Here is a 23497-nt window from a genome sequence, read left to right on the forward strand (position 1 = left end):
AACATCTCAAAGCAATAATACATTATTCAGCACCAGGAGCAGAGGGGTGAGGAGTGAAACGTCCATGGGGGAAGACATCAGCTCCTCCACAATACACACAGCAAAGACAGGCTGCTCTGCCTCTGAACCACTTCCGCTCCCTGAGCCTCGCTCCCGTCCTGCCAGCTGGTTGGCTGGCGGTGCGCAGGCGCGCTGCGCGGTTGCGCCCAGTGGCAGTGCGCAGGCGCAGTGGTTCCGGGCCGAGCCGAGAGCGCTACAGGCTGGCGAGTGAGAGGCCGGTGGAGGCACCGAGACTCTGAGCGACACACAGCCCGTGCCAGCCGCACCATGGAGGCCATCGCCAAATATGACTTTAAGGCCACGGCCGACGATGAGCTGAGTTTCAAGCGTGAGGACATCCTGAAGGTAAGGCCCTGGGGGTGAGGTAACGGGGAGGCTGGGTCCGGCTCGGCTCTGGGAGCCGCCGCTCATCACCGAGGCCGCCGGCGTGTCAACACTGAAAAATCAGAATAGCAACCCGGTCGGCTGCACTCCGGCATATAGGGCCAGGCTGGAGAGAGAAGGACTGTGGGGGAGGGGGAGGGAGAAGTGGGGTAGGGAGGCGGAGGGAAGGGGAAGTGGGGGCGGGAGGGGAATGGGGGGAGGGAAGGGAAGGGGTCCGGGAGGGACTGTGGGAAGGGGAAGTGAGAGACCATGTGAGGGGGATGGGGAGGGACTGTGGGGGAATGAGAGGAAGGGGGGAAGGTGGGGACAGTGGGAGGGGAACTGTGGGGGAGGGAGGTGGACTGTGGTAGAGGGAAGGTGACTAACGTGGTGGGATGTGGTGGTGGGAGGGGACATGTCCGGTGGGGATGGGGAGGTCGGGAGGGAAGAAGAGCAGTGGGGTTGGGAAGAGGCGGGGACTGGAAGGGACGGGGGTGGGGTGGTGGTGAGAACGGGGTCCTGGGAGAGACGGATTTACGACTAGGGATGCGATGAAGCAGTTGCGAGAGGCAAAATGATGGGGTATTTTTCCCAATACTGCACTTTATTGGTGGTTTCTCGTTTCTTGCTGCAGTTTGCAGGTTGTGTCTCACTGGCCGTTGGATTTAGATCTAGATTTAAGCACAGACTTCAGTTCTTGCACTAGCAGTCACTTGTAAACTTGAGTGTACTCGTACAAGGAACACAAAGTCTGCATGTAGGTACAGCAAGCCATTAGGGTGGAAAACAGCATGTTGGCCTTTATTGCAAGGGGATTGGAGTACAAGAATAAGGCAGTCTTGCTACAGTTGTACAGGGCTTTGGTGACACCACATCTGGAGTACTGTGTGCAGTTTTGTTCTCCAGACCGAAGGAAGGATATACCTGTATTGGAGGTGGTTCACTGGATTGGTTTCTGGGATGAGGCGATTGACATAAGCGAGGCTGAGCAAAATGGGACTGTACTCTCTGGTCACTGTACAACACTGGGGTACATACTGGTGGCTACAGGTCTGCCACTGTCATTTGAGAGGGTGAGCTAGGAGCACTGCATAACATTAAATATTTAGTACAGATTTCCAGATTAGTTTGACAGCATTGACACTCTGGCAAGGAAGCTGTTAAAGTGCAACAGTAACTTTACCTGTAAACAGGGTGTGTGCCCTTTACACGTACTCTGACCAGACCAATCTGTCTAAAGGTTGTAGAGGAATCCTTTTGTTTCTCTGGGTCTAATGACTGTGCTTTAATCAGACTTTGTCAACTTGTGTGGATCTATTTTAGTAAGGCTTGGCCTGCCTAGCTCACCTCTGAGCACTCTGCTCTTGCTGGTAAGGGTTTTGGGTGTTGCTTTGTTTGGGAATTGCAAGTTACTGTGGCTCAGGGAGCCCTGTCTGGGTGATTCTAGCTGGCCAGTGAAGTGAAGGAATGGACATGTTGGTATTATAGAGTGACTGAGCTGCCCGGTGAAAGCTACAGTGGATAAAGGCCCTGCGCATTGGCACACAAGAGACATACAGACCTCAAGGGCTCTGCTTACATTATTGAGTTAGCTGCTCTGTCATGGCTTACGTGTTATGATTGGACTTGGTGGCCCAACTAAGGGAGGTGAGGGGAAGAGAGAAAATCAACCTTGATTCATGTGCCCAGTCTCTGCAATGATCCCTGCTGTTAAGTGTGTGTGTGTGATCGGACAGGATTGGACTCTCTGATGTACTACATGGTTGAGTAACGTGGGAACTGTCTACACTTGTATATGAGGACTGCCCACTAAAGTGAGGTACCAGGGCCCTGGAGAGGAAGAAAATTTGTATTGTAAAATAACTTAGATTGTTCAGTACTTTTGTAAACACAATGCTGGAATTGTTGGGTAAAATTGATTTCATTGTAACCTGAGTGGGGGGGGGGGGGGGGGGGGGGCTGGTGGTGTTAACTACACTGTTATGACCAAGGCGGGAGGAGTGCACTGTTAATTCAGACCCACTTCTCCACAGGTCACAACATATATTTAAATTTTCCCCACTTACTGAACCTGTCAATCAGAAAATCTATTTCCTCCCCCCAGAATAAAGCACACCAACCAGGTTTCTTCAGTAAACAACATTATCATCTGTTTATTATAAGCCAAGTCTTAAACAATAATGAAGTAAACATAGGCATGAATTGAAATATTAAAGCCCCTTATTTTCTCCTAGCCCTGACGAGGGCACACATACACAGCCGGTTAACTGGGGAAAAAAAGGGATTTTTGTTTATAGCTGTTACAAAGAAATAGAAGGAATTACAAAAAAAACTTAGATACAAAGAAGGTATGGAAGTCCTTTGTTTTGGTGAGGTGTCCCAAAGCAAATAGGTGGCTGCCACTAGGAATCTTTCTAGAACAGTTCTTTCCAAGCAATGTCGATGAACAGTCTGGGTAGGCTTTGAAGAGATGCTGCTACGGAAGGCTTCACATTGGTCTTAAATCAGATGTGTGGCAGCAAAGCTTTCAATTCTTACACATTTGATGCAAAGTTCCTTCAAAGATGCAAGGTTTCTGCAAACATGCAGGATTTCTTTAAATACAAGAGGCAACAGTGCAACTTGTTGCAGGAATTCTTTAAAGATGCAGAGATTCTTCAAAGAGAGAGAGTGAGAGATATCAGCTGTCTCAGGATAAGGGGTCAATCATTCAGGACTGAGATGAGGAGAAATTACTTCACTCAAAGGGTTGTGAATCTTTGGAATTCTCTACCCCAGAGGGTTGTGGATGCTCCATCATTGAATACATTTAAGGCTGGGATAGATAGATTTTTGGTCTTGCAGGGAATCAAGGCATATAGGGAGCGGGCAGGAAAGTGGAATTGAAGCCCATGATCGTATTGAATGGCAGAGCAATCTCGATGGCCATATGGCCTACTTCTCCTATTTCTTGTGTCGTCTTCTGTTCTTTTGGCAGGTCAGGAAGCAAATTTCTTTCAGTTTTTATCCAAAACCAACTGGCTTTTTTAACAGTTCAAAATGAAACCAACTTTCTCCAGAAACAAGTCCTATGACACCCATAAATCTTGACTTGTCATTTTCTTGTAAATAGCTCCTTCAGGGTCACAACACAACCCCCCGCTGTGTTCTTTGCAAACAGGTGCTTTCCAGTAAACTTGTTCAGTCCAAACCTTCTGGTAACTTTTTAAAACAACCTCAAAGTTCAGTCTCTTCAGTTTAAAATATAGACTCTCAAGTTTTATCAAAAAATGGAAACCCTCCGAACAGCTGGCAGAGGAAGAATTCATAGAATCATAGTGCATACAGCACCAAAGGAGGCCATGCAGGCTAACGTGTCTATGCTAACTTACCAATTTTAGCCATGTACCCTGGCTCTTGCCAGTTTTCCTCCTTGTTACCTGTTTGGTTTCATCCTGTTCCCTGGTACTATGGGGAGGTTTCCTGTGACTTATGAACGGTGGATTTCTGACTGGAAATATAGTGCACTTGGCCACACACGTGACTTGGAATATTCAACAGTTTTAAACCTCAGCAGCAGGGCAGGATTCTCCACAGCTGCTGGCTGGGAAGGCCTGTACGTCAGGAATCAATGATGCAGGGATCATTGCATGTGTCTTGTACAGTTATAGAAGCCAGAAACTGGGAACTGCCTCTTCACTCATTTAAGTGCAAGTGCCTTTTGGGCCTTGAAGCACTCACTGCTCATTTGTGGGGAATTGGGTCGCCTGTAGCCTTCCAGGAGGGATGCGGGTTTGACTGGCTGCCCCATTTTCCTCTACGGAAGCACCCCGGCTTCCTCTCTTGCCTCACCCACTGGGCGGAAATGGTTGAGATCAGGAATTCCCAGTCTATGGGTTGGTACTGCCAAGAACAGAGGGTGCAGAGTTGAGGCAGTTCCCAGATAGGCGCCTGTTCCTTTAGCTACTTCTATAACTATATTAGATACATGCTCGCATCACTGGTTTCCAGCACACACCGAGCTTGATGTTCTTGGCTGTATACCAAAGGTTAATCTGCTATATCTGTCTCTTGGGAAGTCCCAGCCACTAGTGGAAGAGAATCCTGGCTGATTTACCTTTGCTGGGGCAAGTCTTGCATAGTATAAAAGCAGCAGTTATGCTTTGGTGTGTGACTAGGGGCTTTGCTCCTGTTTTGTACCGTGCGTTGACTGGAATCTGCACTGTGATTGCATCTTGCAGCAAAGCACTGAACCATGAAAGGGTTGATGCAAGCAATTGAGATAAGGACGTACATGCGAGAGCTGGAAAGCTGAAATAAACACGCAATACTGGAAATACATATCAGGGAATGAGTTTCTGTTTTGAGAGCTGACTTGAGTTCTGATGGAGGTTCTACCCTCTCAAGCAGCCTGTTTTCTTCCTCTTTTCCAATGTCCTGCTGTGTTCTTCCAATATTTTGTTCTGCATAGTTCAAGACTTGTTACAGACGTTTATTTGTGTGTGTGACTATTGCATTGAATCTGAAAGTGGACGTGACAGAGCTGTGGTACCTTGGGGATGGCATTAGCTGTGGTACACTTCCTCTGTTAAGTAGTGAGAGCAAATTAAACTGCTTTCTGGCAGTAAAGGGATCTGCATAAGATAAAATGAAGGTGGAATAAGGAATTGTCAATAAATGTGCCTTTTATTTATATTCTGAGTGTGGTAGTGTTTGTAATGGGGTTAGACAGGCACCACTGCAGCATGAGGAGAGTTTTTTTTTACTGAGTGGAGTGTTGTAGCTGGGAGTAAGTTCAGCAAGTTTCTGGTTTTGAAATGCTGTGTAACTTCCTATAAGCAGTTTCCTGTAAGCGCCTTTTGGAGAAAAAGCTTTACTCTGTCAAATGGAGGGTTCTTCTTCAAAAGGGTTTCAAATTTCATACATAGACTTAAATATGTCTTATTCAAGCTGGCTCAAATTCAGGTTGTGAAGAAAGCAGTACCTCTTTCAGTCCTGGCTGTGTGTTGTCTCTATTCTTAAAGGGATCCTTTCCTAAAGAGTGTTTCTGAGGTGGGATAGAAATAATAGGATTAATTGGGGCTGTTTTGATGTATTTCTGGTGCTGTTAAACCTATTAACGTTTTGAGTAATTTTGGGCGATATGAAGTGACAATTAAACATTCTCTGCTCTGTCCTCTCCCCTCACTCCCGTCCACCCTCAGGAACAGTAGTAGCTCCTTGAGATTGTTCTGCCATTCAGTTAGGTTGTGGCTGATCTGTCCCTTGACTCTGTTTTTGTTTGGTTAACGTATTGAGAGTTAAGGACCCAAAGTGGGAGAATGGAGATAGGAGCTAGAGCATTTATCTGACTATTGGTGCAGAATGCAAATTGTATAGTTTGCATACAGGCTGAGTTTTAAGGCAGGTGCGACAGCTCAAATATTTGGGCTGAGTTCCATGTGTGCAGGCTGCCTGAGTACAAAGTCCAAGCGACCCCTTTCCGTGTACAACCCTAGATAGTGTGTGTCTGACAGGTATTTCACTGCAGAGGGGAGATCGGAGCTGTACCTATTAAAAGTGCATAGATTAGTATCGCCTTGAGTGGAATCTTACTGGGAGGAGCTATTTTTAAACTAAATTTTGGTGTTGAACCAGTTCTGAAATGAGCTGTAGTACTCATTGTTATGACCGAATCAGGAGGAGTGCACTGTCTTTCTGTAGTTCCACTTCTCCACAGGTGACAACATATATTTAAATGTGTGCCTAATTTTGGTACAGCCAATTATGTACTTTCTTTTAGTTCAGAATAAAATCCACCAACCAGGTTTCTTTAATAAACGAAAGTATTATTTTTTTATAAAACACGACTTAGTCAATAAAGATGCAAAGATTTAACACACAGTTTAAAATATGACAGTAAATATATATATTCCCTTCTAAATACCCATACATGCACACAAACACACTAGTTAGAGGAAAAATAAAGATGCTTTGGCCAAAGTACTTGTTAATTCTTGAAGAAAAAGGATAAGGTATGTTATGTTCCAGATGGCATGCAGTCTGGCATCCAACTACACTTTGACGGGACACTGGGATCTTTTCAGAGGCAGTTCGTTCAGGAGATGTCGAGAGGAAGTCTTCCAGAAGCTTCTCAGGAGAAATGTGGCACCAGGGGTTTTAGTTATCACACACTGGATTTTTCAGGGTTTCTCTGGGAGCTGGCGAAGATGAGCTGGGTGTTTCTCTTTTAGCAGGCTTAACCCCCAACTGGCTGAAAACATATTCAAAAATGAAACCCACTCTTGAGCACCATTAGTCTTGGCATGTCACTTCTCTTGTAAACAACTCCCATAGTCAGACGGCACCTGTTGTTTACTTAGCTGAAAACATGTGACATCCAGTAAATGTTTTTAAACAGAGCCCTTCCAGTGACCCTTTAAAAAATCACATCCATGGAATCCCTTCAATCTCAAATGAATCCATCTCCACAATTCAAAAACACAAGTCCTCAAAAATATTTTAAAAATGGAAACACTTTCATAACATCAGTAACAATAAATACAGAGGAGGTGGGGCAAGTTACATTTTTAGTGTCTCATTTTCTGTTTTGCTTTTAAAATGGGAGACCGTTCGGACTAAAACTGGGCCAGAAGCCAGTATTCCGCAGAAGATCAACAAAATGCACACTTTAGGCCTTATTGTAGCAGGTGGACTGGTTTTCTAATGCTCCAGTTTTTCCTGAAAAATAGATGTGCTTTTAAAAAGAAAGCGTTCAACGTGGTGAGTTTGCCCAAGAAAATGTTTGTCTGATCTTCAGTATTGAATACAATCAGTACCCAAGTACCCTGAAATAATCAAGAGTGCCAAGCCTGCTATACTTTCAGCACTCCATGAACTGCTTTGCCTGTGCTGGGATGAGGGAGCAGTACCACAGGACATGCGCGATGCCAATATCATCACCCTCTATAAGAACAAGGGTGACCGCGGTGACTGCAACAACTACCGTGGAATCTCCCTGCTCAGCATAGTGGGGAAAGTCTTCGCTCGAGTTGCTTTAAACAAGCTTCAGAAGCTGGCTGAGCATGTCAACCCTGAGGCACAGTGTGGCTTTCGAGCAGAGAGATCCACCGTTGACATGCTGTTCTCCCTTCGCCAGCTACAGGAGAAATGCCGAGAACAACAGATGCCCCTCTACGTTGCTTTCATTGATCTCACCAAAGCCTTTGACCTCGTCAGCAAACGTCATGTCAGACCACTAGCAAAGATCGGATGTCCACCAAAGCTACTAAGTATCATCACCTCATTCCATGACAATATGAAAGGCACAGTTCAACATAGCGGCTCCTCATCAGATCCCTTTCCTATCCTGAGTGGCGTGAAACAGGGCTGTGTTCTCGCACCTACACTGTTTGGGATCTTCTCCCTGCTGCTCTCACATGCGTTCAAGTCTTCAGAAGAAGGAATTTTCCTCCACACAAGATCAGATGGCAGGTTGTTCAACCTTGCCCGTCTAAGAGCGAAGACCAAAGTACGGAAAGTCCTCATCAGGGAACTCCTCTTTGCTGACGATGCTGCATTAACATCTCACACTGAAGAGTGTCTGCAGAGTCTCATCGACAGGACTGCGGCTGCCTGCAACGAATTTGGCCTAACCATCAGCCTCAAGAAAACGAACATCATGGGACAGGACGTCAGAAATGCTCCATCCATCAATATCTGCGACCATGCTCTGGAAGTGGTTCAAGAGTTCACCTACCTAGGCTCAACTATCACCAGTAACCTGTCTTTCGATGCAGAAATCAACAAACGCATGAGAAAGGCCTCCACTGCTATGTCCAGACTGGCCAAGAGAGTGTGGGAAAATGGCGCACTGACACGGAACACAGAAGTCCGAGTGTATCAAGCCTGAGTCCTCAGTACCTTGCTCTACGGCAGCGAGGCCTGAACAACGTATGTCAGCCAAGAGCGACGTCTCAATTCACTCCATCTTCGCTGCCTCCGGAGAATACTTGGCATCAGGTGGCAGGACCGTATTTCCAACACACACGTCCTCGAGATGGCCAACATCCCTAGCATATACACTCTACTGAGTCAGCGGCGCTTGAGATGGCTTGGTCATGTGAGCCACATCAAAGATGGCAGGATCCCCAAGGACACATTGTACAGCGAGCTCGTCACTGATATCAGACCCACCGGCCGTCCATGTCTCTGCTTTAAAGATGTCTGCAAACGCGACATGAAGTCCTGTGACATTGATCACAAGTCGTGGGAGTCAGTTGCCAGTGATTGCCAGAGCTGGCGGACAGCTATAAAGGCGGAGCTAAAGTGTGGCGAGTCGAAGAGACTTGGCAGTTGGCAGGTAAAAAGTCAGAAGCGCAAGGTGAGAGCCAACTGTGTAACAGCCCCGACAACCAATTTTCTCTGCAGCACCTGTGGAAGAGTCTGTCACTCTAGAATTGGATTTTATAGCCACTCCAGGCGCTGCTTCACAAACCACTGACCACCTCCAGGCACGTATCCATTGTCTCTCGAGACAAGGAGGCCAAAGAAGAAGTAGAACCCAAGGGCAGTTTGAGCTGGTTATGGCAGCTCCAAGTATCAACTGCAGTGATGGCCCCACTGACCTGTTCCAGCAGTTATCCTGAGGTGTGTTTTGATGGCCGACGCTGAGGGTATTGCATGGTCCAGGCTATGCCAATGCCCCGAGGCGTGCAGTATAGTGTAGGCAGGTTTTATCTGAAATTTAAATCCTTGTGCCCACTTTGTGGGCTGCACCAGCATCACAGATGCCAGTCTAAAGCCAATTCGATTCACTCAAACGGCTGAAGGCACTGGATACTGCAAAGGCTACGGGCCCTGACAACATTCCGGCAATAGTACTGAAGACTTGTGCTCCAGAACTAGCCGCACCCCTAGCCAAGCTGTTCCAGTACAGCTACAACACTGGGATCTACCCGGCAATGTGGAAAATTGCCCAGGTATGTCCTGTACACAAAAAGCAGGACACATCCAACCCGGACAATTACTGCCCCATCAGTCTTTTCTCGATCATCGGTAAAGTGATGGAAGGTGTCATTGACAGCACTATCAAGCGGCGCTTGCTTAGCAATAACCTGCTCAGTGACACTCAATTTGGGCTCCGACAGGGCCAGTCAGCTGACCTCATTACAGCCTTGGTTTGAACATGGACTAAAGAGCAGAATGTGAGGTGAGGTGAGAGTGACTGTCATCAAGACAGCCTTTGACCAGGTATGGCATCAAGGAGCCCTAGCAAAACTGAGGTCAATGGGAACCAGGGAGAAAACTCTCTGCTGGTTGGAGTCATACCTAGCGCAAAGGAAGATGGTTATGGTTGCTGGAGGTCAATCATCTCCGCTCCAGGACATTACTGCAGGAGTTCCTCAGGGTAGTGTCCTAGGCTCAGCCATCTTCAGCTGCTTCATCAATGACCTTCCTTCGATCATAAGGTCAGAAGTGAGGATGTTTGCGGATGATTGCACAATGTTCAGCACCATTCGCGACTCCTCAGATATTGAAGCAGTCGGTGTGGGAATGCAGCAAGACCTGGACAATATCCAGGCTTGGGCTGATAAAATGGCAAGTAACATTCCCGCCGCACAAGTACCAGGCAATGACCATCTCCCCATGACATTCAACGGCATTACGATTGCAGAATCCCCCACTATCAACATCATGACTAGAAACTGAACTGGAGGAGCCATATAAATACCGTGGCTACAAGAACAGGTCAGAGGCAAGTAACTCACTTCCTGACTCCCCAGAGCCTGTCCACCATCTACAAGGCACAAGTCTGGTGTGTGATGGAATACTCTCCACTTACCTGGATGGGTGCAGCTCCAACAACACTCGAAGCTCGACACCATCCAGGACAAAGCAGCCCACTTGATTGGCTCCCCTTCCACAAAGATTCATTCCCTCCACCACCGACATACAGTGGCAGCATTGTGTACCATCTACAAGATGCACTGCAGCAATGCATCAGGGCTACTCAGGCAGCACTTTCCAAACCCACGACCTCTACCACCTACAAGGACAAGGGCAGCAGATGTATGGGAACACCACCACCTGCAAGTTCCCCTCCAAGTCTCACACCATCCTGACTTATAACTATATCGCCATTCCTTCACTGTCGCTGGGTCAAAATCCTGGAACTCCGTTCCTAACAGCACTGTGGGTGTACCTACCCCATGTGGACTGCAGCGGTTCAAGAAGGCAGCTCACCACCACCTTCTCTTGGGGCAATTAGGGATGGGCAGTAAATGCTGGCCTAGCCAGAGATGCCCACATCCCATGAAACGAATAAACCCTGACATGGGTAATGTTTTCATTACACATCACTGATTGTATTGAGGTCTGACTGGTCCTTGACCAATAATTTGGTGTCTTAGTAAAAGGAAGTACCAGCTGCCACTGTTTGGTAGTTAGTGAGTGAATGATTGCTCCTGCCTCAGTACCACACTCCATAAATTTAATCTCTTTCAAAACTCTGCTGTCCATATCCTAACTCGCACCAATTCCTATTCACCCACCACCTCTGTGCTCGCTGGCTTACATGGCTCCTTATCTGGCAACCCCTCGATTTTTAAAATTCTCATCCCTCTATGGCCTTGCCCCAACCTCTGTAACGCCCCCAGCCCTACAGTCTGAGCCTTCAGCAGCCTTAGCTCTGGAATTCCCTCCCCCTCTTTCCTTTAAGACACTCCTTGAAACCTATCTCTGACCAAGCTTTTGGTCATCTCTAATATCTCTATATGTGGCTAAGTGCCTTGGGACGTTTCACTGTGTCAAAGGTGCAACATAAATGCAAGTTGTTGCCTGATGCTTGTTGCCCCAAGCATTTGGGGCTAACTGGCCCAAGAGATGTTTCCTGGCTCTAGATTGCCTGTTGGCAACTGTTAAGTTATATATTGTGATAAAGATGCAAGGTAGTCTGTGTGGAGTGCAGTTTCTTTTGGCTTTGCAAGTTTCTCGCTTTCTACTTTTGTGATTGTATATTACCAAAGTGAATGACCTCCGGTGGCCTGTGTGTGGCCTCTTGGTTTTTTGGCGCATTGTGTGCATTGAGATTGACTGCTACAAAACTGATTATAGCAGGAACCAAGCAGCTGAGGCCAGCATCAAATTAATTATACAAAGAGCAGCTGCAGCTGAGGACGACATTAATAAACTATTGCCCTCTGCATGCTCCTGCCCTTAGGGCACCAGTTCATCTATAGCCTTGAAGCTGCGATTTCTTCCATTTGGTTCATGGCCCTGGTACTAAAAGTAGTCCTTTGCCTCCCTACCTGGCATCTCAACCGTGGATACAAACATTCTCTGCTCCTCAAAGAGCAATTCCCCAGTCAGATGCAATGAAAACAGCTTGCATTTAAGTTTGAATTAACTTTCATTCCCACTTCAAAATCATTTGAGAGGGGTGATGGGTGAACGGGGCATGGCTGCGGAAGTTTTTGGCCAATGACACCGACCATTTTCATTCGAGATGCTGCCGTGTGAATTGAGAGGGTTATGTTGCAGTCAGGATATTTGTAAACCTGACAGGCCAACACAATGCAGTTTATATTACACCAAAGTTCAGTTTGTTTCTTATAAAATGCCAATGTTGGACACAGTCACTATTTTATCTCCAGTAGTAATTTTCAATGTGGGGCAGTGGTGCGGTGGTCCTTGTTTGAAGTTAAATTGAAGAATTTGCCAGTCCTGACTTTGAAAGTGACTGCTGTCTGAACCAGATGGGACATTGAGAGACCAGGCAGTGTTGATACTCAGGTTATTTGGCATGTTGATAGAATGCATGGTAGGTCAGGTCACAGTTGTCTCTTACCTTCATTGCTTTCTATTTCCCTTCACCCTATCACAGATCTTCCATTTTGTTGTTTATTCCACCCGCCCCCCCCCCCCCCTTTCTTGCTTAAAACATATTACATGTCTAACTTTTCCTAGTTCTGATGAAAGGTCATCAACCTGAAAAGTTATCTCTGTGTCTCTCTCCACTGATGGTGCCAGACCTGCTGAGTGTTTCCAGCATTTTCAGTTTTTATTTCACAATTCCAGCATCTGCAATATTTTGCTTTTGTGTCACATTTAAGCGGATGTACTTCTTGGAAATCTGTGATCCCACTGTTCTCACCAGTTGTGTAAAACCAGTATCAATCAGTACTGGACCCCAGTATTATACAGCAGTGGACCTATTCCTGCCTGTACCGTACCACATTGTTATACAGCAGTGGTGCTGTACCCCAGTAGTTTATAGAACAAAATGCTCTCAAGCCATCTAGTCAAGTGTGGTGGGGAAAGATTTTATTGGTGATTTAAGTGGACACGGTGCGCGAATGCTACCCACAATTGCATTTTTGTTGCCTTCGTGATCACGTTCACTGATGTAGCTCATCCTTTTGCCAAATTTTGCTAATGGGTGGATGCTCCTTCATGAACTATCTGTAAACATGTCCAACTAACCACACACCGTAAACTTTATTTTGAATTTCCTGGGAGGCTGTATATTGAAGGCACATTCTCACAGTGAACCAAAAAGCTGGAGGCTGTTGACATTTTGTGTATAAAACCTTTCCGTAGATCTGCGAATTAAGATCGTCGGTGTGCAAGACTGATTGATTGCCAGAGTGTGAGGGTTTGAAGTGTTGAGTGCTACATCAAAATCTGTTGTGCAAACCATAGTGCTTAAATTTTGCTGTAAAGCTTTTGGTCTTGAGGCATCTGGAGTAAGGCCTGAGAAAGGGGCGCGTTAAAATGTTTCAAATATTTTAGGTACAGCTGTCATTGGGTACCCAACCAGTTTCAGAATAAGGTACTTTTTCAAATGGGCAGAAGTGGGTGAGGCGACATGGCTACAAAGATGGGCTTCAGGTTGTGGGTCTGGTTCTGGCTGACTGTGTGCGCATATCGCTAAGAGGTTTGAGAGTGCAGTCAATTCCCAGAGTGCATTTCCAGTTGGGGATGCTGCTGTAGTGGTTCTGATCACCTCCAGCCCCAGAACTCTTTGGAATATTTATGCTGCTCCAATTCTAGCCTCTTGAGCGTCCCCGATTTTTAATCCTCCACTATTGGAGGCTGTCTCATCAGGTCTCTCGGCCATATGCTCAGGGATTCCTTCCTTAAACCTCTCAGCCTCTCTACCTTTCTTTACTCCTTTTAAGACACACCTTAAAACCTACCTCTTTAACCAAGTTTTTTGTCACCTGCCGTAATATTTCCTGATGTGGCTCGGTGTCAAAGTTTGGCGCTTCTGTGAAGGGCCTTGGGACATTTTAATAAATTAAAGGCACTATGTAAATGCAAGTTGTTGATGAGGTTGTGCATTCAAATCTCAGCTTGGCAAGTTATGAAACCTAGTAATTTGTGGGCTAGCATTAGGGGGAAAAAACGGCTGCTGGATTGTTGTAAAAACCCAACCAGTTCACTAATGTCCTTCAAGGAATGGAAGCTGCCACCGTGGCCTGTGCTTGACTCCAGACCCAGACTACTTGGCTAACTCTTTGGCTTGACTTGCCACGGACACCACTTTCAGATTACTCAGGATGGCAGTCCACCACCATTTTCTCGTGGTAACTATGGTTACACAATAAATGAGGCCCTACCAGCGTACACATCTTGAAAGCAAATGAAAATAACTTGCTGAGTGAAGGTGTTTTGTATTTAAACTCCCATTTGCAGCACATGGGTAGGTTATGTTGAAGGGCCTCAGTTTGAGTGTAGTTAAGCAAGCCTTTGTTTGCTGCGAGCTGGTTTTTTTTTTAAAAGAGTGTCTTGCACCATTTGAACAGCTGGCCTACGCCAAGCAACGTGGAATTAATAAAAGGGGCTGAACCAACCAGGCACTTTCAGAGCATTTAGATGGCGCGTTAATGGTGACTGGCTTGGGGAGAGGGATGAACGCTCACCTTTTATTACATTCCAGAAATATCTTGTACCTCACGTACAATGAATTATTTTGTAGTTCAGTGATATTTGCCATGTTGGCAAATGCGGCATTCATTTTGTGTGTGGCAAGATACCACAAACAGCAGTGAGGTGGCTAACCAGTTTTTGGCAGTTTGGGGGAACCCTCCGCTCTTGAAATAGGAGCATGGGTTTCCTTTCCTGAAGGCCCTGCTTTCTGCTGGGTACATTGCTTCCTATTATCTCCCAGCTGAGCTGATACAGTGGTGTCAGAAGACTGTTCAACTATAGCAGACATCATTGACTTTGATTTGGTACTCCATTTACGCATACTTTCCGGCAAGAGTAACTGGACCGGGAGCTGGAGCTTGGGCTGATTTTCTCTGCCCCTTGATCTTTCTCCCTGTTCCTCTCAACTTAACCTCACTGACTGGTCTATCAACAGTTGAATGCACCTGAATCAGTCTCTAACACCACCTCCATTCAGAACTGAGGAAGAACATAAATTGAGAATATTCAGATTGGTGAATGTGGGATGTTGTAATGCATTTTCTGGCATTTATTAAGTTTGCTGACAAGTATCTTTCCTCTATGCTCAGCATTTTTAATAAACTGATGCACCTGTTTTAGAGCACAGTCTTGCTTCAAGGAAATTTTTGTCTTAATGGGTGATTAGGCACGGCCACTGCCATTAAGAAAGAACTTGCATTTATATAGTGCCTTTCACAACCTCAACATCCAAAAAGGCTTTGCAGCTAATGATGTACTTTTGAAGTGTATTCACTGTTGTAATGTAGGAAACGTGGCAGCCAGTTTGCACACAGCAAAATCCTACACCCACCAATGTGATGACCAGATAATCTGTTTTTGGTGATGGTTGAAGGGCAAATATCGTTCAGAAGACCAGGGAGAGCTCCACTGCTCTTTCAATAGTGCCATCCACCTGAGAGGGCAGACAGGGCCTCGGTTTAATGTCTCATCTAAATGACAGCGCCTCCAACAGTGCAGCATTCGCTTTGTACAGTACTGCACTGCAGGGTCAGTCTAGGTTAAGGACTCAATTCTCTGACTTTAAATCCGTCTTTGAAACCGTCAGCAGGTCAGGCAGAAAGACATGTTAATGCTTTGGGTGCAGGCCCTTCAAAACTGAAGTCAATTTTCATACCACTGGATTTCTAATTCAGCTGGCTTGCAGTGATGACAGTTTCTTGTATTTCTGGACAGTTGTATGTCTCTGAAATGTGTACCAGTTCTTTAGTAGAGGGTTACTGTAGAGCATGGTTGGTCCAACATATGGCCCGCGGGCCTGGATACGGCCTGCTAAACGTTTCCATCCAGAGAACAGGGGGTGGGGGGGGTGCTAGGGACAGAGTGAGGTGGGGGGGGTACAGAGAGAGCGAGAGAGGGGGACAGAGAGCGAGAGAGAGGCAGGGGTGACGGAGAGCAGGGAACACGGGAGACAGAGGGGGGGGGGTGGGGAAAGAGAAAGTCGAAGAGTCATTTACTTACTGCATAGAAGGAGACCATTTCTCCATCAAGCCCACGCCAGCTCTCCATGGAGCTATGCAGTCAGTCCCAGTGCCTGGTTCGAACACCCACAGCCCTGCAAGTCTTTTTCTCTCAGGTGGCCATCCAACGTCCTCTTGGAAGTCATTGATTGTCTCCACTTCCACCACCCTTGTGGGCAGCGAGTTCCACCACCCGCTGCGTAAAATAGTGCTTCTTCATATTCCCCCTGCATCTTTTGCACACACAGTGTGGGGAGAGGGGGGAGAGAGGTCAAGGTCTCTCCTGACAGATGGACATCTATCCATAATACTCTGCTTCGCTACATCAAGTGTGCGGGCAGAGATTGACTACTTATGCAAGCAAAAACAATGCCAGTATGTCACTAAATCAGTTTTCAATATACTGATGAGAAAGTAAATCAATAAATTAGTTTTCTCATTTAAAGCTCCTTCACAAAAATGCACATTTGTTGTTTTTATTAGTAAGATAAATTTTTAATGCCTTTATCTTTCAAAATTTGCTTACTGGCACCCCGGACTGAGCAAAAATCATCATGCGGCCCTCAGCCTGAAAAAGTTGAACAACCCTACTGTAGAGAGAATGCTGGCCTGGAGCTGGCTCTTTGTAGCACTGTGGTAATGCTGTCCTGTTATGCTAATGTTCTGTTGGCCCTTGTCTAAGGATTTGCTTGTCCCATTTCTTGTTTGTATATACAGAGTAGAGCCATCAGATTTCAGTGAGCTGTTGATTTCTGTATATTTATTTTGCAGTTGGGGTCGTAGAGCACTGGTGATTTGTGACAGTCTAGCAGTTGAATTTTAAGATGTGGGTATTTTTCATTTGGTCATTTTATGCTAAACTGCAACAGATTACGATCTGTGAAAATATCTAGCTAGGGAAGCAATTTTTAAGGCCATAAATGAGCCACAGAATTATTTCTGCTTTGTCTTATTCTGCTCGTTTTCCTGGTTCCTGTCCTCCTTATGCTGCTGCCGGGTGCTTGATGTGAGGGTTGACCCCTCCCTGTTTGAACTCTAGTTCAAAGTGTAGTCCCTCTCCAGAAAGGGTGGGGTGTTTTTGGGGGGGGTGTAGCGGTGGAGTGGCCACTGCCAGCTTCCCCCACAGAAGAGAATCTGTTCAGTGATCCTGTGCTGGGTTGTGGCTAATGTCATTAATGTAAAGGATGACCTGATCGATTTTGGAAAGCTTGAGTCAATTCTGTGTACTATATTAGCAGCACATCCACTCTGCTCTGCGTCCCAGTGGATTTTGTTCAATTTGTACATATTGGTTTTGCTGCCGCTCAGTGTTCTCAATCACAGCTGGCTTTTAATGTTTCTGCTGTACTACAGGATGAGGACCTGAAAATGTATATAATTCCATCACCTTGAGTTCATCCAAAACTCTGCTGCCTGTGTCCTAACTCTCAACAAGTCCCATTCACCCATTTGCCCTGTGCTCACTGATCTACATTGACTCTCAGTCCAGCAATGCCTCAATTTTTAAAATACTGATCCTCATTTTCAAATCCCTCTGTGGCCTCGTTCCTCCCTATCTCTGTAACCTCCTCCAGCCCTAAGACCTTCAGAATTCTGCACTCCTCCACTTTCAGCCTATTGCGTATAGCTGATTTTTATTGCCCACTATTGTGGCTTCAGCTTCCTGGGCCCTAAGCTCTCAAATTCCCTTCCAAATAGTGCTTTGCGGATGTGGGTTTGAATCCCATCACAGCAGGTCGTGAAATTTGAATTCAATTAATAAATCTGGAATTAAAAAGCTAGTCTAATGATGGCTATGAAACCATTGTCGATTGTCATAAAAAATCCATCTGGTTCACTGTTGTCCTAAGGAAATCTGCTGTCCTGGTCTACATGTGACTCCAGACCCACAGCAATGTGGTTGACTCTTAACTGCCCTCTGAAATGGCCTAACAAGTCACTCAGTTCAAGGGCGATTAGGGATGGGCAATAAATGCTGGCCTAGCCAGCGCTGCCCACATCCCATGAACGAATTAAAAAAAAAAAAACATTTCACCCCTTAAGGCACTCCTTAAAACCTATCTCTAACCATGCTTTTGGTCATTGAATATTTCTCCTACTATCTCTGGCTTCATGGTGAATTTTGTCTGATTTATGCATCCAGGAAGTGCATTGGCTTGCTTCACTATGTTAAAGGTGCTATATAAATGCAAGTAGATGTTTAGATTGTGCAGTATGAAGTAGCTGCCATTTGAATTCTCCCTCTTGATACTGTAGGCTGTGTTCAGAAACTCATAGCATTAGCGGGACAACTGCAGACTTGCGAGAAATCATGTGCGCAGTTACTGACTACTAGCTTTGCCATTTTTGGAGCTGGTAGAGGAGCAGAGAGCTGTTTGGATCATCAACACAACACGATTGCTGACCTCTGTGGGCAGACTGAGACTACCACGCACGTGCGCAGAGAGACATGAAGATCCCAACGTCACAGGTGGCTGGGAGTGAAGCCACCTGGTGAGGTGGTACTTCCTGCCAATGAAAATAACTCGTGCGCAGCTTTTTCGTTATATGACCATCCCTGCAGACTGAGCTGTGATATATAAATGGGGTGTTACCATTTCGGGGTTACAGGAGCCCAGAAGCGATTGTATCTGATGTCGTTTCACATTAGAGTGCCAAAGTGAAATATTTATGCTTCTATAATGGGATTTTGTTGAAGAAATATTGTAAATGAGGGTTGTCCAGCCTTTTCGCGTGGAGGGCCACATTATAATTTTTGTCCTACATAGGGGGCCAGTCTCTCAATTTCAGAAAGATAAAGGCTTTAAAAATTATGTTATTAATCAAAAAAAGAACAAATGTGGATCAGTTTTATTAATTCCTTGCATCAGCAGGTCACCTTGAAGTTTCCTCTGCCAAAATGGATGAGCGTCTTTACTTTTCTCCATGATTAAATTCTTGCTACCTAGGCCCATCATTGATCTACCCCACCCTACACTCTGCCCTGCCTTGCTTCATGAGATTACTGAGCTTAGGTAACCAGAATCTGATGCCCAGTACTCCAGATGGCTTTAGCACCTTATACAGCAGCAATACAAGGGTTGGGTTGGCATCCTTCCATCTATGAAAGATGATGGGCGCGCAGCAAACAATCCATTTCGGTGGGGTGTCTTCTCTTGGTGCACCTTTGATGATGGCTGTGAAGGCCAATCGTTGAGAGGCAGGTTCTGCCACATGTGCTGCACTGTCAAGTGACGCTGCATGTTTTTGACATTGGCACCTGTTGACGCGTGTTGTTTTTGACGTTGGCACCTGTTGCCAAGCTGTTGTAGCAACTGGTCATCGTGGAAGTGCACACCAGTCCACAGGATGTATCACCATTTCCTTCTTTCACCAGCTAGTGACTCCCAAGTGTGATAGTCGACATTTAGGGCCTTCATGTCACGCTTGCAAGCATTCTTGAAGCGGAGCTTTGGGTGCCCCACTGGTCATCTGGCCCTGGCTACCTCACCATACAGAAGGTCCTTAGGTATGCGACCGTCTTCCATCCCGTGGGCATGTCCGATCAACCAAAACTGCCTCTGTTTGATTAGTGCCAACATACTTGGGAGCTCTGCCTTTTGAGAGAACTGCCACATTTGTGATTTTGTCCTGCCAAGATATACCCATAATGCGCAGCAGATAGCGAAGATGGAAATTATTGAACTTCTTTTCCTGGTAATTGTAAGTTGCCCATGTTTCACAGCCATACAGCAAGGTGCTGAGAATACAGGCCTTATAAACTATGAGCTTGGTCCTAAGGGTCAGCTTGGTGTTATCCCATGTGCATTTTGCAGGTCGGCAAGGGTGGTAGCTGCTTTCATTATGTGTGTATCGAGCTCTGCATCAAGGGACAGATTGTCTGACACCGTGGACACTAAGCTGAATTTGCTAAACACTTCCAGTTCAGGGGCAGAAATGTACTACCTTGTCCCAAGACCATGGTTTTCTTGACACTTATAGTCAAGGAGAACAAGCTACAGGCACGGGAGAGACAGTCCATGAGTCTTTGTAGCTGAGTTTCCGACTATGTAGCGACTAGTGCAGCATCATTAGCATCAGCTATGCTGATGAGCAGCAATACAGCCTCTTTGCATTTGTCTCTATCCCACTGCTAATGCAGCCCCAGTAACAAGTAAGCACAATGCTAATGAGATGTTCAACTGAGGCCCTACCTGCTCTGTCAGCTGGACATTAAAGATTCCCATGGCACCATTTTGATGAACAGCAGGGGAGCTTTCCCTGGTACAAAAACAAGAAATGCTGGATTCACTCAGCAGGTCTGGCAGCATCTGTGGAAAGAGAAGTAGAGTTAACGTTTCGGGTCAGTGACCCTTCTTCGGAACTGACAAATATTAGAAAAGTCACAGATTATAAACAAGTGAGGTGGGGGTTGGGCAAGAGATAACAAAGGAGAAGGTGCAGATTGGACCAGGCCACATAGCTGACCAAAAGGTCACGGAGCAAAGGCAAACAATATGTTAATGGTGTGTTGAAAGACAAAGCATTAGTACAGATTAGGTGTGAATATACTGAATATTGAACATCAGCAAGTGCAAACCTGAAGAAAAACAACCTGAAAAAAACAGTGGGTAAGCAAACTGAACAAACTAATATGAAATGAAATAAATGCAAAAAATGTAAAAAGGAATGCAAAAAAAAAGGAAGAAAAAATAACTAAAAATGAAAGTAAAGTGGGGGGCTGTCATGCTCTGAAATTATTGAACTCAATGTTCAGTCCGGCAGGCTGTAGTGTGCCTAATCGGTAGATGAGATGCTGTTCCTCGAGCTTGCGTTGATGTTCACTGGAACACTGCAGCAATCCCAGGACAGAGATGTGAGCATGAGAGCAGGGGGGAGTGTTGAAATGGCAAGCAACCGGAAGCTCAGGGTCCTGCTTGCGGACTGAGCGGAGATGTTCCGCAAAGCGGTCACCCAGTCTGCGCTTGGTCTCCCCAATGTAGAGGAGACCACACTGTGAGCAGCGAATACAGTATACTACATTGAAAGAAGTACAAGTAAATCGCTGCTTCACCTGAAAGGAGTGTTTGGGGCCTGGGATAGTGAGGAGAGAGGAGGTAAATGGGCAGGTATTACACCTCCTGCGATTGCAAGGGAAGGTGCCCTGGGACGGGGACGAGGTGGTGGGGGTAATGGAGGAGTGGACCAGGGTGTCGCGGAGGGAACGATCCCTTCGGAATGCTGACAGGGGAAGGGAGGGGAAGATGCGACTGGTAGTGGCATCACGCTGGAGGTGGCGAAAATGGCGGAGGATGATCCTTTGGATATGGAGGCTGGTGGGATGAAAAGTGAGGACAAGGGGAACCCTGTCACGGTTCTGGGAGGGAGGGGAAGGGGTGAGGGTAGAGGTGCGGGGAATGGGTCGGACACGGTTGAGGGCCCTGTCAACCACAGTGGGGGGAAATCCTCGGTTGAGGAAAAAGGAGGTCATATCAGAAGCACCGTCATGGAAGGTAGCATCATCAGAGCAGAGCTTTCCCTGGTGTCCTGACTAATAACTATCCCTCAACCAACATCGCTACAGCAGATTCAACAGGTCATTATCACATTGCTGTTTGTGGGAACTTGCTGTGTGCAGTTTGGCTGCTATATTTTCTACATTACAACAGTAAGTACACTTCAAAAATACTTCATTGGCTATAAAGTGCTTTGAGATATCTTGAAGTTGTGAAAGGTGCTGTCCAAATACAAGTCCTTGCCTTTTTCTTTTAATGATTTCACAGATTTACATATTGACCCTGCATCTCATTAGCACTCTCTCACTTCCATTACATGCACACACCGTTTGGTTTCTTAATCCCACACTGACTATTTTAAACTTACCCACATTAAATTTGTTTGCCCCATTTACCTAGACATGGGCTGTCCAAGCTTTTGTCTCCATAGGCCAAATAGAGCCTTTAAGTTGCTGTTACTAAGAAATCTGTATTCTGATTTTAGGATTTATCAACCATGAGGCAACAGCACTAAATTGCTAACCTCAGCAGCAAAAATGAAACATGACTAACTAGAGTGAGAAGTGTAGGCATAAATTTGCCTGGCTTTTGTGGGCTTGATTGCTAGGATTTAGGGCAGCACATTGGCTACCTTTTGGTTTAGATTTAAATCCTTATTTGGTTTCATCTGCAATTTAGAGACTTGGTTTACATTAACCTCATCTAAGTAATTAATTCTTAGTAAATTACTCATCTGATGCCTGCATCCAGTCTTGCTATGTCATGACTGTCAAGGTACCAGACATTTCTCCCTATTGTAGGGGAATGCCACAGCAGTGAACCCAGAAAAATGTATTTTACCACAAAATCAACATAGACATTTCACACCATGACCATGCATCAGCTGTGACTCGGTGGTTGCATTCTCATTTGTGTCAGAAGCTTGAGGGTTCAAGTCCTACTCCAAGACGTGAGCATATAAATCTAGACTGACTTCAGTGCAATATTGAGGGAGAGCTGCACTCTTTCAGATGAGATGTTAAACCAAGGTCCTGTTTGCCTGTTCAAGTAGATATCAAAGATCCCATGGCACAATTCAGGGAAGGAGGCATTCTCCCAGTGTCTTGGCCAGCATATATTCCTCAACCAGCACCAAGAACACATTAACTGCTCATTAATCTCATTGTGGGTATGGCTGGCACAAGACAGCTATCATGCTCCTTACACAAGTCACTGCACTTTAAAAACAAAAAAATCATTTTGTGAAGGTACTTTAAGGTGTCTCGGTGATCAGATGCTACAGAAAAGCGGGTCCCTTTAACCTTTAAAATGCCTAGCAGTCACAATGCAACTATTATCCCATGGCAGTGGTAGAAATATCTTTTGGGAGTTTTTCCAATTTCCCCCTTATCTCAATCACATGGTGGTCAGACTACAGAAATTTGTTCTACTTCCTGGCTGCAACTTCTTCTAACATCTCCCAAGATACGCTTGTTTTATAAGCTGCATCCTCCTGATCCCTTCTGCTTTTCTGTAGCCTGCTCAACTTCCTCTTTGTTTCTCTTGAAGTGCAGGGCAGAGAGCATGGCAAAGCTAAATTGCAGGTGTCTCTTTCTGCTGCACCAGCTCCTGACTTGTTCAGCATCACTGCAGCCCAGGGAATTGGGCAGAAAGAGAAACTGATGTGCGAGACAGGAGAGTAACTTGAGAGAATGAGAGATATGCTTGAGAGGGGTGAAACTGATGAAACAGACCCTAATAGTAGAGGGCATTGGGCAAAAGAAAATCTCTTGAGCCTGGGGTGAGATACAAGTGCAATATTTATTCACGGGCAGGGGAGAGTAGGTTTATAGTCTTGAACACAGGGAAGATCTAGAGATTGTGAGGCGGGTAGAGAAACCCTTCTAGGAGTATGAGGACCGTTGTTGGAACTTGTATGCCCATGCTGTGAAATACTGTATTTTCAGACCATTGAGCAATGCCACAGGAAATTAACTTGAAAGCTGGATTATAGATGAATATACAGAAATCTATATCTGTACATCTTTCTGAACTTCCTGCCATCAGGGTCGCATTTTGTGAGCTGCACTTTGCACTGGCTAATTATATGTAATTTGATTTTCGAAGCAAATCTCTTGCTGCTGATGGCCTTGTTTGAAGATTGCTTCCACCAAAGTTATTCTAACCAAATATCTTGTATCTGATCTTGTA

At 45.7% G+C, this 23497-nt stretch overlaps 1 protein-coding gene across 1 annotated transcript in view; it reads left to right on the forward strand.

Moving 5' to 3' along the window:
* The first annotated feature begins 224 nt into the window (after positions 1-224).
* LOC137384200 (growth factor receptor-bound protein 2) overlaps positions 225-23497 on the forward strand; it is a 188679-nt gene continuing 165406 nt past the window's right edge. Inside the window, exon 1 of the mRNA XM_068057855.1 lies at positions 225-405. Within this exon, the coding sequence (XP_067913956.1) occupies positions 328-405 (78 nt within the window). The 5' untranslated portion in view covers positions 225-327. The remainder of the gene's footprint in view (positions 406-23497) is intronic.

Source organism: Heterodontus francisci, chromosome 26 (genome assembly GCF_036365525.1).
Source record: "Heterodontus francisci isolate sHetFra1 chromosome 26, sHetFra1.hap1, whole genome shotgun sequence".
Taxonomy (NCBI): domain Eukaryota; kingdom Metazoa; phylum Chordata; class Chondrichthyes; order Heterodontiformes; family Heterodontidae; genus Heterodontus; species Heterodontus francisci.